Below are 18,327 nucleotides of genomic sequence, written 5' to 3'. Positions count from 1 at the left end.
GAGTTCGATGTGGTTTTCAAGCAGCGAGGAGACAAGCTCATCATTCCGCAAATGCGTGAATACAAGCTGATGCCACAGCCTTGTGTAGAACTGTGCTATACAAGTAGACTTACTCATTTAACGACCGTTCAGAGTTACAGCAGCACTGAAAAAAGTGACATGCGATCGGTCCTCACACTTACAACCATCACAGCGTCCCTGCAGTCCCGTGATCAACATTTGGGCGCTTGACAACCCATATTTACAATGGTTGCAGTGTCCTGGGGTCACGTAATCATCATTTGCGACCTTCCCAGGGGGCTTCCAATAAGCAAAGTCAGTGGGGGAAGCCAGATTCACGTAATGACCACGGTGATTTGTTTAATGGCCCCGGCAAAAAAGGTGGTAAAATTGGGCACGGCTCACTTAACAACTGCATTGTTTAGCAACAGAAGTTCCAGTCCCAATTGTGGTCATAAGTCAAGGACTACCTGTACGCTATGCAAAATGCTAGTAAGCAGATGCTTTCTTTCAAAAAAAGGCCACGTCTGATGATGCTGGGATATGATAGCCTTCTCCTTTAAGCTGCGACTCCCAGCATCCTTCACCATCGGATAGGCTGATGGGAAGTGCAGTTTCGCCATCTCTGGAGGATGACTAATCTGTCTCCATGTGAGATTGCAAAGCTGGCTCAGTCTGCGAGCACAGCTTCCTAAGAAGCCAGGGAAAGTAGAATGCGTACAACATAGAACTGTGGCTGCTTCTGAATCCATAAAAGCTTCAGATCCTACCTTTGCTCAATGGATTAACTTAGTTACGTTGTGGTTGGCCAAAGCAAACCTTTTGGCTTTGGGTAGACATAACAATATAAGAACATGATGGTTTTTTAGTTTATTTCAGGTTTCATATGCCAGCTTTCAGAATTAACATAGTTTACAATCAGTATAATAAAAACAAAGTCTGCATTTTCCAGCTACTCCATACAAAGATTCCTGACTGAGACCAATATACAGTGATTACGCCCTTTAAAAAACAGCGGTGACCGTCTCAAGAGCCAGCTCATCATCTTCCCTGAAGGCACAGATTGAAACGTATTTAAGGCCTGCTTAAAAGTAATTGGGAAGGGGCCAGACAGAAGGGAGTTCAAAAGAGTTGAGGCCATCGAGCAGATAACCTTAAGAATGGTAGTCCTCCCTCCCCAAAATGTCTATGAGAATCGAGACAGTTGATGCTGATCAAATCCTGCCAGCTCTTGCCGTTCTCTGCTTGAATCGAGAGAAGAATCAGCCATACGTTCATCGGCCAAACTTCTTGTTTGTGATCCTGTTGCTTTGGCCGGTGTGATTGGCCGCCTGCCTGCCTGCCTGCCTGCTCTGAAGCTAGGGTCAGGACCCTTTTTTTTTCAGGATTATTTTTACCTATCCACCCCACAAAAAGAATCCCCCCCCCCCCAAAAAAACCCACTAGTTTTGCCCTGCCCAATCTGGAGAGGGTCTGGGCCCCCCGTGAAGCCCGCAGCCAGCACTTCTCACATCCTTGTTTTAGAGCTAGCTTAAAGGAGGCAGAACTCTTCTACCGGGGAGCCGGTCCTGCTTTCTCTCCTGAGCTCTTCTGAGTTTTGGTGGGTAAGGAGTGAAGGTTCCTTTTAAGACAGCGGCAGGCTAAACCTGCAGCTTCTTACCCAGTTCAGCCAAGAGACCCTGGATGTCGCAGACAAAGCGGTAGACGTAGCGCTGGCCGCTAGTCTTGTGAATGATGTTCTTGTGATAGTAATAGCGCAGCCCCCGGCTCAGTTTCTCGTACGTCATGCGGGGCTTGTTCTTGCGCTTGCCCCAGCGCCTGGCCACCTAGCAGGAAAGGAGAAGAGGGGGGGCGGTGGGGGGAGATGAGCGGGCGGTCCATTGGCACTGATAACCAGAAGCCCATTTTATCCCAAGTTCTTACTCAAGCGTAGCTGGTGGTGGCTGTTGTGCCCAGACGATACCCACGTGCTGCGTTGCCTTGGCCTATCGCAGCTAGGGCAGCACCTCCAGCTAAAACAGACAGTGTTGGCGATTGGGGGAGGGGAAGGGCCATTGTGGATGGGGCCAGGATGTTTCTCTCCTGGGTTTAGGATGGAGTTTTAGAGGCGATAGAGTCTGTTAAAGTCACAGTGCAGTTTGTTTAAAGAGGGCAGGAAACTTCTGCCGGTCTTCGATGGGGTGGTTGGGGTGCTCAGGGACCAAGTTCAGCCCTAGGGTGGCTATTTATACGCCCTAATGCTAAGCCATGATTTGTTGAATAAGCCACAACCAAGCCCACTGTGATGCATGCATTTGCTCGGCTTTCTTTTCTCCTCTGCGCATTCATAAGGACTGGCCGCTTGATTTAACAATCAAACGCGAAACTGTCGTCCTGAAGAGAATGTCCCCATCCAAATCCCAGTTTGTTTATTCCCAAGAGACTTGTTGCCAGAAAGGGTGAGTGAATGGGGACCTTGGCTTGTATAATGACGGGAGAGCGAGGGGGGCCTCACCTCATGTGGGTCACAGAGCTTGAACTCCCAGTCGTTCCCTGTCCAGCGGATGAAGGCTTGGCAGGAGCCATCTTGGAGGAGCTCCAGCAGGAAGCGCCACAGTTGAATGGGTCCAGCCCCTGCTAGGAAAACGGGGGGTGAGCAGGAGAGGTGTGCACCCTTGCAAAGTGATTTGGAAACTGCTGTGGGCTCGCCGGAGCACATCACCTCTCAGCTATCCTTGCAACCCGAAAAAAATAAGTCTGCCTAAGGATATGCCACTTAAAGGAGAGTCACCCTTTCCTGCAGAAGCTTGAAAAAAGATGGGCTGCTTAAATGATTCATACGTTTTTCTGGAAACAATTCCAAACAGTTTACAATATATAAATGCTGCAAAGGATTCTGTTGCAACCGACTCCCCACCCACCCCCAAATTACTCAACAGGTAGCACTTCCAAGCCCTACCAACCACTTTCAAGCATTTTTTTTCTCCCTACATCTCTGCGTGCCAAAGCCCCTGTCAAAGCAGGATGCCATTTACAGATATGCAAGAGCCAGAGGAACAGAGTGGCAGATTCCCAAATATAGGACATTTCCCAGTCACCACCAAGAAGCCACATCATACCTGTCAGGCCACGTGACTGATGGGAGAAAAAAAAGGATTCTCTGCATTTGATCTTAATGATTGGGCAGGCAAGTTGAAAAGCCATGAATTGCCAGACCCTTTAAGACTTTGAGTTTATTGTCAGCACATTGCGGGTTTCGGATGTCCCCCAACCCATGTTCCCCAGTCAACACTACCTGCCCGATCTCTAGGTAAAGGATTGGTGGTCCTGCTATCAGCCTTGTCTCTACATTCTCTTTTTCTCTGGCTCCTGACGGGTGAATCGCATTGACAAGAATCGCTGTCCAAGGTGCTGGATTGGCTGCCCGGGTCAAGGCTGAGGGTCTCAGTCCAATGTTCTAGAGGCAACAATAATGGATGAACATATCAGGGAAGTGAGCATGAAAGCTAGTGAGCCCTGCCAGATCAAAACCTTACAGAAGGGGTGGACAAGAGCCACACACTGCATGCATTCACATAATCCCCTTAACCCAGTCCCTTGACTGGGTTAATGCATCTAAGCTTGTTTGAACCTAGCACATGCTTGGTTGGTTGGTTTATGGTTCAGGGTTATTGTACAAAGTCAAAACATGGATTCACATACCCTCATTCATTGTAGGTTGAGATTATATTGGGGGGTCATAGAACATGAGTGAATTATGCACACCACAGGTGAGTCTCTTTTGTGGGGAAGGGCTGTCGTTCTGCGGTACAGGACATGCTTTGTGTGCAAAAAGTCCCAGTGTCCCCTGTTGGCTTGGGGAAAAGGCGAAGAGCTAAGGGTTGAACAGGATTGTGGGATGCATTTTAATTATTGGGTGGAATCCAGAGACCAAGTCTAGCTTTAAACCAATGACTTGGATGCACGTTGAAGAATAAGGCTGTCTGTGCACACATTCTTGGGACAGGAATTTGGTGATTGGTACTAGAATCAGACTCTCAAATTCTCCTGGATATGTAGCATGCTAATTAGAAATCAGAAACCTTTGCTTCTGCTAATCATCCAGGAACTGGGTTGGCCTAATCCGCACTAAATTCACACTGAACACTAGGTTAACATGGGGTGGGGAACTTGGGTTCAGAGCTCATTGTTGGATCTTGGGTGAATTCAGCCACCACATTAGGCTATCATGCAGTCCAGTTGTTGAGGCACAGAATGTTATGTAAATACACCAACTGTGCTTTCTTAATCTGGGTTTAAGATTAAACACATTGAGCGCAATGTTGAGAGCAGGATGTCCTACTCAAAACTAGTGTTATGCTGTTGGTTTTCATCATTCACATTCAGTTTGATGGAAAAGGAGTTGCTTTTGCTTTGCTTTGCTTTTTCAAAGGATAAGTCTTTATGGGGAGATACAGGATTCTTGCGTTTGCTTTAGTGATGAATTGGCCAAGGGATGGGTAAGGGATCTTCCACTCCTGGCTGGGGAATTCTAGGAGCTGAAGTCCATACATCTTAAAGTTGCTGAGGCTGAGGAACACTGCACTAGAGTAAGATCCTGCGATCAGCAGCTTCCCTGGCTTCTTCAAAAAAAGGCCATGAGAAATTTCTGGGATTTAATGGCAGCATTTTTGGGTTAGGATGTGAAAGAAACACACACGTGTGCACACACAAAATCATGTTTTAAAAAAACGACCAGCCCCCTTACTACCTAGTGGTGATAATGCAAGCTCAGAAGCACCACTAAGGAAAATTCTAAAGCGTTTTGAGAATGAGTTAGAAAAACAAAAAGCCGCGGTTGCAGAGGGGGAAAAAAAACTTTCAGGAACTTGGAGGGTAGCTTGCAGGACAGGAATTATACAGAGTCAACCAAACTGGAGATTTTACCTTCCTTCTGCTGTTCTTGCTGATCTCCAGGAGGAAGCTGAGCTGAAGATATCTGTTCTCCAGGAGAGTCAGGATACAGGGCAAGCCAAGGCTGAGGAGCTGGTGGGAGGCAGGGGGAGCCCTCTAGGCTGTGGGGGATGCTGTCTTGTTGGAGGGCCATTATTGAAGCTGCAGGGGATTCAAGGCCCATGTGTCAGCAGAATCATGGGAGACCGGTAGTCCTCCATTTTCCTCCCCTTATTTCTGCCTACAACCTTAAGTGCCTCGGGGTGGCAAGAATTTCAGGTTACAAAAGGCCTCAGGCACTAGTCTCAGAGGGAGGATGCTTCCGGATGGACAGCTTCTGGTACTAAGCGTCAAAAGACACTGAAGGAATTCAGGGTCTTCCCACCTCTCTCCTAAATGGATGTTGGGGTACAGGTGGGGATGAGGAAGAAACAGAATCAGTGTGCCAGCCCAGCAAGGTAGACCAGACTGAGAAACCAATGCCATATAGGTCAAGGCTACTTTGGAACAGCTTCTGTGAACTAGAGAGGGGCTGATCTGAGATGTTTTCTCTTGCTGTTTTCTTGGCTCGGGCTCAAGCTGCTCCTCTCTGACTGTTGCCTTGGCAGCGGCTCTTCCTCCAGTCTCTCAGGGTTATTCTCACAGCCCATTACAACTTCAAGGCCATTCCCTCTGCCCTCTACGCAGTGAGAAAACAGGGGACTTCAGTTAGAAGGTGGCCACAGTTGGTCCACAACTTAATTTTTTTAATCCGTTCAATCGTGTTCGATTCTCGGAGACTGCCTGGACTAGGCCCTGCAGTTTTCTTGGCAAGGTTTCTCAGAAGTGGTTTGCCATTGCCTCCTTCCTAGGGCTGAGAGAGAGTGACTTGCCCAAGGTCACCCAGCTGGCTTTGTGCCTAAGGCGGGACTAGAACTCACAGTCTCCCAGTTTCTAGCCTGGTGCCTTCACCACTACACCAAACAGGTTCTCATTTGCTTAACTAGGGCTTGTCTTAGTCACAGTTGCCTGGATTCACACACTGCACGCAGCCATAAGCCAGGGTTATGAACAATGGTGGAATGTGCGTAACGCTCCAAGCTGTAGTTTGTTCAGTTTGGGCTTAGGGGGGCCAGCCACCCTCTCACCCACCCCCTCCAAATGTAAGGAAAATTTTAATTAGAAGGAAAAGCTTTGTGATGGTAAGATCTGTACAACCGAGGAACGGTCTATCGAGGCTAGGGGTTGTCCATCTCTGGAAGTTTCTAAGAAGAGGCTAGACTATCATCTCTCATGGATGGTTTAACTGGTTCTCCTGCACACTGCAGAAGGTTGGACTAGATGATCCTTGTAGCCTGCTCCAGCTCTACAATTCTCTGATTCTCTGATAAATGAGATTGGTGGCTTTTAATCAATGCCTTGTCTGGGAAACTTCAAAAGGATTCTCATCCACGTATAATGAAAATTGCCTTTTATACTGTACCTACTTTTTGGCAAATACTACAGTATTCCTGTAGTTCCAGTAGTTTTTAATATTTCACCTACAACTCATCCATATTTCAGATAGATAGATAGATAGATAGATGGGAGACAATCTCCAGGGAGTTGTGCTGGCTGAGAACCATGGGAGTTGTAGTCTAGCCCTTTTAAAGTGAATCGCTTTTGGGGAAGGTTGATAACCGGCAGCCTTACAACATTTCGGCTAAGTTTTTAAACCTTCACTTCCCCTTGTTGCTTTAACTCCTGGTTGTGTCAGTTGAAACTGAGAAGCAATTTTCATTGTGCTGTTCTGTTGTTTCCTGCCCTGTCTTAGTGCAAAGCCATTATCAATTTAGCTCATTTCAAATGGAAATGCATAGGATGTTTTTAAAAGGGAATAAATGGGGGGGGGGAGTTGTTTTGCTAGTCACACCAGCACACACGCACACGCCATGGTTCTTCTGCAGAGAGCGCTCTCAGGCGCTTAGCCATCTAGCCAAGCCAGCTCCACTTTCATGTGCTGGACAGGAAATACCAATAAGGACTTGTAACACAGCCATCCCACCTCCCTTTAAACAGATGCACGTAGGTGTTCTTTCCTAGCTGTATCCATTTCCAAAATGATTCATGGAAAAGTATACTGATGAATCTAAAGAAATCTTTCCTCTTTGGTGAATGCGCAGCAATGGCAAAGCTGACAGTATATATCAGTGTTTCTCAACCTTGTCAGCTTTAAGATGTGTGGACTTCAACTCCCAGAATTCCCCAGCCAGCCATGCTGGCTGGGGAATTCTAGGAGTTGAAGTCCACACATCTTAAAGCTGACAAGGTTGAGAAACATTGGTATATATTCATAATAGAAATTTAACCAAATTTAAGCAAGAAAGGTTCTGCTATATAAGTCACATTACACAGCCAGGCAGATTTAGATATCTGTAACCTGGCTTCTAGGAAAAAAGTCAAGAGACTAATTAAAAACAACAGATGAAATGACTTCAACGGATATAAGCCAGCATGCCCAATATTTAATATAAAATATTAAAAGCATAGCATAAATATTTAAGTGGTGGTAACTGGTTGGGGAAAAAGAAGGAAAGGGGAGATTGTGTCATCAAATTCTCCATTGCAACATTTTTACTTTGTTCTATTTTTTTAGTCTGCCTTTTGTATTTTTATTCTTCACTCTTTTGTACTCATTAAGCTTATGCAATGGACGAATTAACAGAAGAAATTAAAAAAGAAGCCTTCACTCAACATTTTGTTTGTTTCATTTTGATTCTTTAAGTTTTTAGAGAAAACACATAGACACAAATGCAAAATAGAAAACAGATCAAGAAAATGAAAGAATAAAGCACAAATGAGGAAATGGGGTGCTCTAAAAAACATCAAGGGGGTTATAATTTTCAGCTGCATCATTAATAAATGGATGAATATGCTATCTAAATGACTAAAAATCACTATTAAGCTTTAAGCAAGGATAAATATCAAGAACCACAGCCAAAACAGTATAAATCGCCACATAAAATTAGAAGCTACAGAACACTGAGTCAAAACTGAGCATCTGTTTTGCTTTAAACATCCCAAATATTGAAGTTTGAATCAACCTGTTAATCCTCATTTCCCATCAAACAAGGTACTGGGGATTATGAGAGTTGAAGCCCAACACTTCCAGAAAGCACCAGATTGGGGGAAAGCCACAAGCATTCTCAATCTCTCTCCTTCCATGTATCAATGAAAACTCACCACTGTGATACTGTTCCCTGTAATCTGAATCAGAAGAAACCTGTTTGAGTTCCACGATGGTCTTGGTGTACTCCGGAAAGCCTCAAAGAGAAAGGAGACGATATTCCATTAATGTTTATTCTTGTAGTGACAGTGGTGGCTGTTTGGGCTGGTACATTTATTGTTTATAACTCTGCTCTACAGCCAAAGTGACACCCAAGGTTGTTGATCGATGATCCATTCAAAATAAAGCATTTCCTGCTTGCAATTTCATAGCTGTAAAGGTGACCTCAGAAAAGGAAGGAGGGATGGAAAGGGAAGAGGAAAAAGGCAAATTCATACACCCTCTTAAAGCGAAGGAGGAATTCTTATAAAGGAATTCTTATAAAGAGCCAGTTTGGTCTAGTGGTTAAGGCAGTGGGCTAGAAACCAGGAGACTGAGAGCTCTAGTCCCACCTTAGGCATGAAAGCTGGCTGGGTGACCTTGGGCCAGTCACTCTCTCTCAGCCCAACTCACCTCACAGGGTTGTTGTTGTGGAGAAAATAGAAGGAGGAAGGAGCATTTGGTATGTTCGCCACCTTGAGTTATTTATAAAGATGATAAAGGTGGGATAGAAAAGGAAGGAAGGAAGGAAGGAAGGAAGGAAGGAAGGAAGGAAGGAAGGAAGGAAGGAAGGAAGGAAGGAAGGAAGGAAGGACCAACCAGTTGGGATAAATAATTTGAGGTGGCAAAGCTATGCTGCCTCCCATTTTCCTCGACTGTCCAGGATGCTCCAGTATTTACCTTTTAAGCCAAAGGATTCATGGAATGGCATTGCCTTGTCAAACCCTTCCAGTTCAGCCAGATAACTTCCACCGGCCCAGCTTGGTAGCTGCTGCTCCATTTCATTTTCTGGCAGAAACCAGGAATCAAGGTCACTGATATCATCTTGGAAAATCTTCCTGTAGTCTTCCATAAAATCTTTGGGGGTGTAAAGAGAGAAAGAGTAAGAGGCATTCCTATTCTTTTACTATTAGGAAGCCCTATTTGCCTTTTTTTAGCAGCCAGGGTTCTTCCAATTTGTACCCAGACTCATCACTGGAGGCGTGTAAGTTAGCTTGGAAGCTGTATCTGGTGGGCTGAAATAGCTCCAGCTCATTGCTGTCTCTGCATTGTGGCCTGATTATTCATGCAGGATACAAAGTGAAATAATTTTCTTATTTATTTCTTTGAAGCTGATTTCACAGCAAATTCCAGCATCTGGCAACCTCGGCAGATCTCAAAAAAAAAAAATCTAAGCAGAGCCAGACCTGGTTATTCTTGGGATGGGAGACCACCAGAAAATCTCAGGTTTCAAACAAACAAACAAACAAACAAACCACCACCTCTGAAGAAGGCATGAAAAATCCTTTTCCATCTTGTTGCCAAAAGAATCCCATGGATGTGCCCATGTAATCACCAGCAGCTGAGCTCAACTCTAGGGAATTTCTACCTTTTCCTACTCTTTCCAGCCAGATGGAAATTTGATAAAAGAGTCAGGACTCTATCCGCACTGTCCATCTTTTATCGTCATGGTAACTTTCCAAAAAGGGTACAGTAGGAGTCCAAATCTGGGGTGGGAAGAAGGCAGCCAAAGACAAAACAAAGTTTTTAAATGGGCCAAATCAGGCTGAGAGCTTTAGAGAAAAAATTCCCCATTGCAACCCTAGAAAAGAGCCAGTTGGACAGCTGCTCTGAAGGTTGATGCCTGTTCCCTTCTAAGCCCTCCTCCTTCGTCCCTCCTGGTCATATGACCCAGAGTGGAGCATCTGCATGTCACCCCATGCTTCCCAGTTGCGCATGTACTCACAAGTGGCCACATCAGGTAAAGGGGTTGGCAAGAATTGTTTTTTTTTTTTATCCCGCCTTTATTATTATTTTTTTTATAAATAACTCAAGGTGGTGAACATACCTAATACTCCTTCCTCCTCCTATTCCAGAATTCCAGAAGAAATGCTGCGCATGCTTCCTTTGTTCAAATTAGAGATGCAGAAACTTGCCAAGGCCAACTTAGTGGGCCGTCCAAAACAGCTGGCAGTTAACTTATCAAAAGGAAGACCGAGACAAAGTTGTTGCTTCATTTTCCTACAAGCCAGGAACAAATAAGAGCATCCCTTACCTGGGCCTTCAGTCTCTGCTCCACCAGGTACCATCTGCACAGGGGTATCCCTCCAGCTCTGTTGCCAAGCATCCATCTCTGCAACCCACAGACAGAGACAAATATCATCCCCACCTCACTTCCTGCAGGACCTGCCCTGCTTTAACTGTACTTGCACTGCCCACTTTGCATAGGCGATGCCAGAAGAGCAGCTGAACTGCCCATTTCCATCTCTCAGGCTGGGATGGTCATGACTAAGCCTGCCCCCCGCAACCCTGGAACCAGGACTAAAGACCCCATCTGCCTCCCAGCTTCATTTCTGAAAAAAATAAGCAAACATTCCTGCCTGCCTTCTCATGTTTCAATTATTTATAATTCTATAAGATTATTGGACCACATCCAAAATGTGGGTTTCTCTTAACATAAGGTTGTCGTTGTCTAACTTTCAATGATCTGTTAAATAATCAAGTCTTTCATGGTGGACAGACATTACTGTAATTCTCTGTCTTACTTTATGATTTACACTGTGCCAATTATTGCCATTGTTCTTTATATACTAACTGGATTTTAATAGTGACCTGTTTTTTTAAAAATGATAAAAGATGTTCAGTTATATAAAACCAATGAAATATTGACAATTCTTATCTAATGCACACACAAACACACATATGTGATATTCAGTTATGTAAAACTAATAAATATTGACAATTCTTATCAGACGGATAGATATAAAATCTTTTATCTGTATATAGATGTAGATTTGTACACACGTACATATATATGATATTCAGTTATATAAAACTAATTAATGAAATATTGAAGGTTCTTATATATGTGTGTGTGTGTGAATGAAAAATTCATACACACACACACAAATATAAATTGTTAGATTTCTAAAACAATTAGACAATATTTTTAAAAGCACAATGTAAACCTTCCATCTCCAGATTGCTATCATCAAGCACAGGCTCGGATTGACCAGCACCCTTCCAACTCTGGATCTGATTAACGTTCTTTCTCTTGTTGCTTCATTAAGTAACATTTTCCAGGGCCAAACTGCTCCTACTGGGACCAGCCCTCCCATTAGTGGGGGTGGGGGGAGCCTGCCTTGGATGACCTGGCCAGAGGATTCAGAGACCTTCTCCACGGGTCAGATGGTTTCCTCTGTGCCTCCCAGGCAGCTTTCAGAGGGACCCTCTCCTGTGGCTGGGAATAAGATTTCAATTCCAGTTTGACCAGGACATGGAATTGGGCTGAAGCATCATATCTCATTTTCTGGGGGAGGCTGATCTAAAGGAGCTTCTAATCCAGTTCAGGGTTCAGACATAAGCACTTGAGAACACTCCCTTCACCTAAAACAGATTTTTTTTTCTCTTTAATCCAAATAAGGAAGGGATTTATTTAAAAAGCAAAAATTTCTTCTATTCTGTCTTGGTTTGCTCTTCCAGTGCTAAAATCAAAGAGTCAACTTATAGAATAAGAGATTATAAAGAAGATTTGGAATGGATGAATTGTAATACAAGGCTGCAATTTTTAAAAAATATTTAAATTATTGTACCTCCTTTTGAAAGAAGTATTTAATATCTCCAAGTTGAATGCCCTGTGTCTTTTACGTTCCTCCTTAGCTTTGGCTACCACCATTATGAAAATTGACACGCCATAATTTACCAGATTAATATATTGGATTCAAAGGCAGAGAATATTGCTACATCAGCTAATTTATAGTTGGACTCTGCATATTGTGTTCACTTGTTCCCTAGTTATTATTCCTTGCTTTGAGTGGGCAGTTAAGAAGGGTTTGTTGTTTTCTTAATGACTAGGTTAAGGCAAAACAACCAGGTCTGTTGAAGGCCTAGTGGCTATATTTCTACAACACACTAACTTTGGTGAATTTTAACTTGGATTTTGTGTATTGTACCAACACAGCCAACTTGGACAGTTTGCAAGTCTGGGCCCTTCCAGAAAATGAGTTAATTCAGTAACTAAATTCAGTGGTTAAAGCCAGGACAGAATCAAACCGTAGGTGGCACTGAGGAGAATTATGGGGAGATCCACCTAACCCTTAGTCAAGAGAATGAACTGAATCAGCTTTCCCCAACTTGGCGTCATCCAAAAATGTTGGCGGCTCCCGGAATTCCTTTGGCCATGATAGCTAGTTGTTCCAGAAGTTTGCCATCTCAACATTTCTTTGGGATCCTGGCTGAGAAAGGCTGAATTAGATAGAAGGTTTTATCGTGTATCTGACTGCAGATACTAGATATTTAGCCTGAAGCTGGTTGCATGCAAAGAACATATTTTTGCATTAAAGTTTCATACACACATGTAGACACATCACTCCCATACAGTCCTTGCCCCCATCTTTGATTTTACTCACCACTTTGCAGGGATCGCTTACGGGATGGCTGGCCTGGGAAAATTTCTTGAGGGCAAACAAATTCCAACGATTGAGTGGCACAGCCTATCTTCTTCTCCTTGGACTGTGAAATTGGGAGAAGAACATTTATACCTTGAAGTATCTCTGGCCAAGTGGATCCTTCTGCTTTGCTTGTAAAAGTATTGCCCAGTGCTTATCCCTTGCCAGGGGTCTCTACCACTCCCCCCCCCTCTTTTTCCCCTCTGTATTCATATCCCTATACTTCTTTGCTCCCATTGGTTGAATGAAGAAGCAAGTTTCGTGACCTTTTCTACGTTTTTTGGCAGGGGGAGGCAGAGGGATTTTCCATGTCGGCCCAGCCAGTGTGTATGTAAGTGTGTGTGAGAGAGGCAGAGACAGGGAGAGGGAGAGAGTGTGTATATCACGACTGCAATCCCAGAGGGGCGGCCAGGTGGCCAAATTTCAGAGACAGAGGGAAGGTCGTGAGAGGAAGCAAGGCTGGTGTGTTTATCTCTCAGGAACACAGCACAGTTCACAAAATCTTCTAAGCAAGCTATTCCTCCTAACCCTAATAAATCTTAAAACGAGACACCGTGACTTCCTCCAAGGCCTGCCCTATGCAGAGCATGCCAGAAGAGCCCAATTTTCTCACTGAGTCAAATGCCTTCTAACCTAGGTTTATTATTCCTGAGAGCCAAGACTGTTTATCCAGGATGCTGAAAGAAGGACATCCAAAGAGTTACACGCACATGAAGCCTTCCCTAAGCTGTTGGACCACACGGTCTCAACACAGTCATGCAGGTTAAAGCGGGTGAGAGTTACAGTTCAACACAGCCCTGCAAGGTGCTAAGCTGGCCAAGGCTACAGTTGTACCAACACACTGATCCATGGTAAGAGAGGATACATGAGCTTAACAAAGGTCAGCAAAAAGAATGGGGTTGGATCAGAATCATGGCATGGGAGGGAAGATGAGCCAGTGGTCCCTATCCTAGACCCAACTGAACTGTGGTGCTTCTGATAGGAGAAATTAAGCTGCCACCTAAGGATGATCTCCAGATATCTACCCACAAGAAAGCAAGATATCTTCACTCCCCTTAGACTGGAAACAAGCCACATTCCTAATATGAGGGTGACCTGTATGGAGAAACAGGAGTGGGGTGGGGAGTAGGACAAGCATTTAAAAAACAAAACAGAGTCTAGTTGCATTGTGGGGTTGTGCTGTGTAATTAAAACTGGATAGCTTGATTTTGGCCATGTTGACCACACATAGTCCATCCAGTGCACTTTTCTCTATGGCAAGCAAAGAGTAAGAATGGCAGTTTCCCAACCCATAGAGAAACCAGCCCCCTTGTACTTAAACAGCCCTAAACCACAAACCCACAGATTGGGTAATGGCTTGAGAATGGGCAAGGAACAACAAGAGAACTCCCCACCCAACAAGCTTGTTGTTACCCCTAACTGAGCCAGAAACCAGCCCCACATCTGAGTCTCAATTCACCTTTCCCAATCTGGTCCCCTCTAAATCAGCTGGACCACAATTCCCACATCACCCCCTGCCAGCCTGAGCCAGGATGGGTGAGAATGATAGAAGCTGTAGTCCAAGGCATCTGGGCAAGGTTTATTCATAATCAAGGGTGCACAACTTTGGCCTTGGCATGATGTCCTGGAGCCAAGATCCCCCAAGTAGGTAGGATGAAGTTGTGGATGGAATCAGGCTCAAAGTACCTCTGCTTTGGTTTCACTGCAGCTTCAACCCAAGTATTGAAAAACAGCAGCTGTCCAGTTGAAATCTGCAATTCGGTGGCAATGTTTGGAGGGGTTGGGGGCCACCAATAGCTCTGGGGCTTCAAGTTGTGCACCCCTGTCCTATGTGAAACCTGAAGCCCCGGCTCCTAACCCCCAAAGCACTAGCCACTCTCCATGACTGCAACAGGGACAGGCCCCTCTTCCGGCTTCCCACCTGCCCGCCCCCATCTCTCGGATACCAACTCTTACGTTAGGGCTCACGGCTCCTATTCGGTTTGAGGGAGCTCCATTTTCTGCCCCTTCCAAGGAATCTCAGGAGAGAGGTGGGTGTGTACATCAGCCTCCGAAAGTGCGATATGAGATTGTGCAACAGCCCCAGCGTTGAGACAAGGAGTGCACAACAGCAACCGGAAACCACAGGGCCCCCACGCCTTACCACAAAGCTCAAACCAGGTGCAATGAAGCTCTGAGAAGAGGAGGAGGAGGAGGACCCAGAATGCAAAAAACTGTTCCTTTGCTCTGCCTGATTGGAAAGCTGGACTTCCTTCTGCTCAGAGCAAGTGTCTAAGGACAAGCAGGTGTGGCCTGTCCATCAAGGTGAAAGAGGCAGTTGCCCAGGGCACCAGGTTAAGTCAGGCACCATTTTTTAGGGAAAAAAGAAACAAATTAAAAGCAAATTAAATTTTAAAAAATAAAGACAATGTTATAAGCAGTATCTCTTTTATCTGATCTCTGAAACACTGGCTGGGCAGGCAGAGAAACCAATATCTCTATTTCCAAAAACGTGGTTAAAGAGCATTAAATAGGAAATGGGGCAAAAAGTCTCCCAGCTACCAAACCATCCAGTGGACCTGCCCTTGGGGTTGAGGGCAGGACATCGCTGGCATGGTTCACCTAGGATGCCTGTTGCTGTTCGTTAGGAACAAACCTTGCAGTCAGAAAATATGATTCGCATTACCTTCCCTGGATGCACCATCTAGGGCAGGCATCCAGAACCCTACCCAATACTGTGCGTGAGACGGCCTTAAAGGTTTACTAGACTTAGAAATAAATAGAGCATTGCATTCAGCAGCACTATTGACTTACCCCATTTTCTGGGTTTGTGAAATACACTGAGCCACAAACTAACAAAACAGGTTGAATTCACACAACATTCTAAGCCACAGGCAGAAGAACCTAACCAAGATGAACTCTGAGCTTCCCATGTTCTGTGTGGATAGAACCCCTAGATTTGTCCATTGAGATGACTGTGAACACAACCAGTAATGCCACTGCTCCATCACAAAGCATTAAAACCTGTACTACGTATCATAAAATGTTATCTTAAAAAATATTTATTTGTCTGTCTGTTTATTTATTTATTTATATTTTCTATCCCGCCTTTATTATTTTTTATGAATAACTGAAGGCGGCAAACATATTTAATATTAAAACCATTAAAACAAAGTTCTAAAAGCACACTTGCAAACAACTAAAAGGGAGCTCTAAAGTGAGTCTGTTTCTACAGTGCTTAACCTAATAGCGATTAACTCATTTGTTAACGAGTTGACAAATAAATAAAATACATGTAACTAACTTGATGGCCAGGATGCGTCCTGCATGCTAAGCCAGAAAAAAAAAACCTATCTAATAATCCAGGTGAAAATTAGCCAAGCTTAACATACTGTGGGAATGCAACCAGTAGGTTTGTTACAGACCCAGTTAATTGTGTCGTGCAGACACAGCCAAGTGAGTGTATTCTACAGCAGGGGGTAGCAGAGTGGGTATGATTTCAGTGGAGCCCAGCAAACAGGGCTCTGTTAATTGATGGTATCTGCAAAAGATTCTTCCTGCAGGCATGAAAGATCAGACAGGCGCATAAAAACAGAGTTGTATCCTGGGATGGCCACCATCTACAACGTTCTCAGTTGCAAAAGTTAGAACCAGGCTCTTGCACTGAGGCCAGGAAACAATTAGCAACATATGTGGTACGTTCCCCTTTATCAAACCATTATAGGGAGAGACAAACATTAGCATTCTAGTACCTTGATAGCCTATTAACTAAAGATGGAGAAATGGATTGGGAAATTTTAGGACATACAAATGCCAGTAGAAAAGTGAGGGGTAGCATGCGGTCTGTTGTGAGGAATGTTAGTTGGAAGAAGTGAAAATAGCTGTGTGCAAGTGTGCTTCAGCCCGCTTTGTTATATGGAAGTAGAAGTTGGGGTATGTCAAGAGAAACAAAATTAGGGTAAATGCGGCGGGAATGGGGTATTTATTTAAGAAGAGTGTGTGGAAGAACAAGAAGGGATAACGTCAAGAATGAACGGGTGCTGAATGCATGTGGCTTAAGTACAAAAGAGAATGACTGGTCCAAAACAAGTATGTTGAGGTGGTTTGGTCATATAGAGAGAATGAATGAGGATTGAGCTGGAAAACAAATGAAGGAAGAGTGGGTGAGTTGAGAGGAAGAGAAAGGCCCAAGAAGTCAAGGTTGGATGGAGCTGAGGAGAGGCTGATGAACAAAAAGCAATGAGTATGAAGCTGTATATGGATATGATGGATGGATGGAAGGAAGGATGGAAGGAAGGAAGGAAGGCAGAAAGATATGAAAGTGGAGGTAGAGTGAAGGGTGTTGGCTTAAACCCAGAGGCGTCTGCAAGAGGGCAGGGATTCACTCACACAGTTGCACCCGCTATCTTGACTTCTTTGATCCTCCCTCTGAGGATGCCCCTATTTAAACTAGATGTAGCTCTATTTCCTTTTCTTTTTCCTGTTTCATGCCTATAATTTCTCTGACTTGCTATTTCTTATTCTTTTTCTATGGTTTGCATAATATTGTTTATAAGGAATAGCATGATGGATATGATGTACATATCTTCGTATACAGAAACTGGTCATGGGGCAGGTGAAGTACAACTGGTAATCTTAAATGAAATGGTTAATTTAATTATTGTTTGAGTTCTGCTTCAGTATTATTCTTGGAACGGGTTTGCATTTCGGCAACCAGTTTCACACATCACAATAAGCTATAACATAGTTTGCTGCGGTTCGGATTGGTTTGATCTGCAGACAAGGCCATGGTGGTTTGTTAAACCATGATTGATGTCTTTACAACATGCTTAACTGGGTCAGCTAAAGACCAAGTGGTTGCATTTGCCCTACATACTAAACTTAAATAATATTAATCTTGGCTCACTTTTTACTCCCCTTGTGCTGTCCAAATTTAATCCAGATGGTTAGTTTATCATTTAACATATTGTGCAAAGCCAGACTATGGATTAATTAAGTAATCAGATTAAATGTGCTATGTGTAAATATAGCCAGCTTATAGTACCTCACCTACCCCATGGAGGATCAGATCAAATCGTTCTGATTAGAATGACGCCAGCCCTAAATTCACATCAACGATGTCCAGCAATTTGATGATTAAATATCAATTAATATCAATTAACAAAGACACAGAGTGCATATGAATGTATGCTTGTCCATTTCACATCGGACAAGAGCCTGCATCAAGAGTTGTTCCCTGAACGCCAACTTCACACAACCATTGTCACTTGTGTGGCTTCTATTCGTAATACACATCCTTGAGTAAAGGATCTGCATCTTAGGGATACAGAAGCTTCCTGGCAAGATGGTTTTGTTTCAGTTTTTCAGGAGCAGTTTAAACCTCTGTGTCTGAAACCAACTCTTCTAGAAACAGACTTCATTTCTTTTCCTGTTTTGTTTTTAAATAAACTCTTTTCTCACCTTTTTCTAACCTGGGCAAAATCTATTGGAATCTGGCTGACATGGCATACAGTAGCTGAAATCATGGAACACTCTATCCTTCATCACAACAGCAACTATTTTATGAATGGATTAGGTGGGCCCTCATCTGCCCACTGATCCACTGCGTCTCCCAATTTCCCTGCACCACTGGAAATTATTATTATTTTTTAAAATCCCTTTAATTAAAAGGAATGCACAGGTAAAATAAATAGGGTGGTACCCTACTGCCAAGCAAAGGACCACCCC

The 18,327-nt window shown here is 44.0% G+C and overlaps 1 protein-coding gene across 2 annotated transcripts; it reads right to left on the bottom strand.

Moving 5' to 3' along the window:
• Nucleotides 1-855: 855 nt before the first annotated feature.
• Nucleotides 856-12,679, bottom strand: ETV2 (ETS variant transcription factor 2). 2 transcript variants are annotated; one of them, XM_063312353.1, is made up of 8 exons: nt 12,583-12,679; nt 10,230-10,307; nt 8,876-9,052; nt 8,113-8,193; nt 4,906-5,073; nt 3,275-3,436; nt 2,495-2,613; nt 856-1,826 (listed from the first exon to the last, which is right to left on the bottom strand). In XM_063312353.1, exons 2-8 carry the CDS (start codon nt 10,303-10,305, stop codon nt 1,641-1,643), a joined length of 969 nt encoding a protein of 322 aa, XP_063168423.1. In that variant the 5' UTR covers nt 10,306-10,307; nt 12,583-12,679; the 3' UTR covers nt 856-1,640. The 2 variants fall into 2 exon arrangements, with proteins under 2 accessions (XP_063168423.1, XP_063168424.1); XM_063312354.1 differs by having other exon boundaries at nt 8,113-8,136.
• Between the last annotated feature and the right edge of the window lie 5,648 nt (nt 12,680-18,327).

Source organism: Candoia aspera, chromosome 10 (assembly GCF_035149785.1).
Source record: "Candoia aspera isolate rCanAsp1 chromosome 10, rCanAsp1.hap2, whole genome shotgun sequence".
Taxonomy (NCBI): domain Eukaryota; kingdom Metazoa; phylum Chordata; class Lepidosauria; order Squamata; family Boidae; genus Candoia; species Candoia aspera.
The sequence above is the reverse complement of the archived record's forward strand: the minus strand, read 5'-3'. Positions and strand labels throughout refer to the sequence as shown.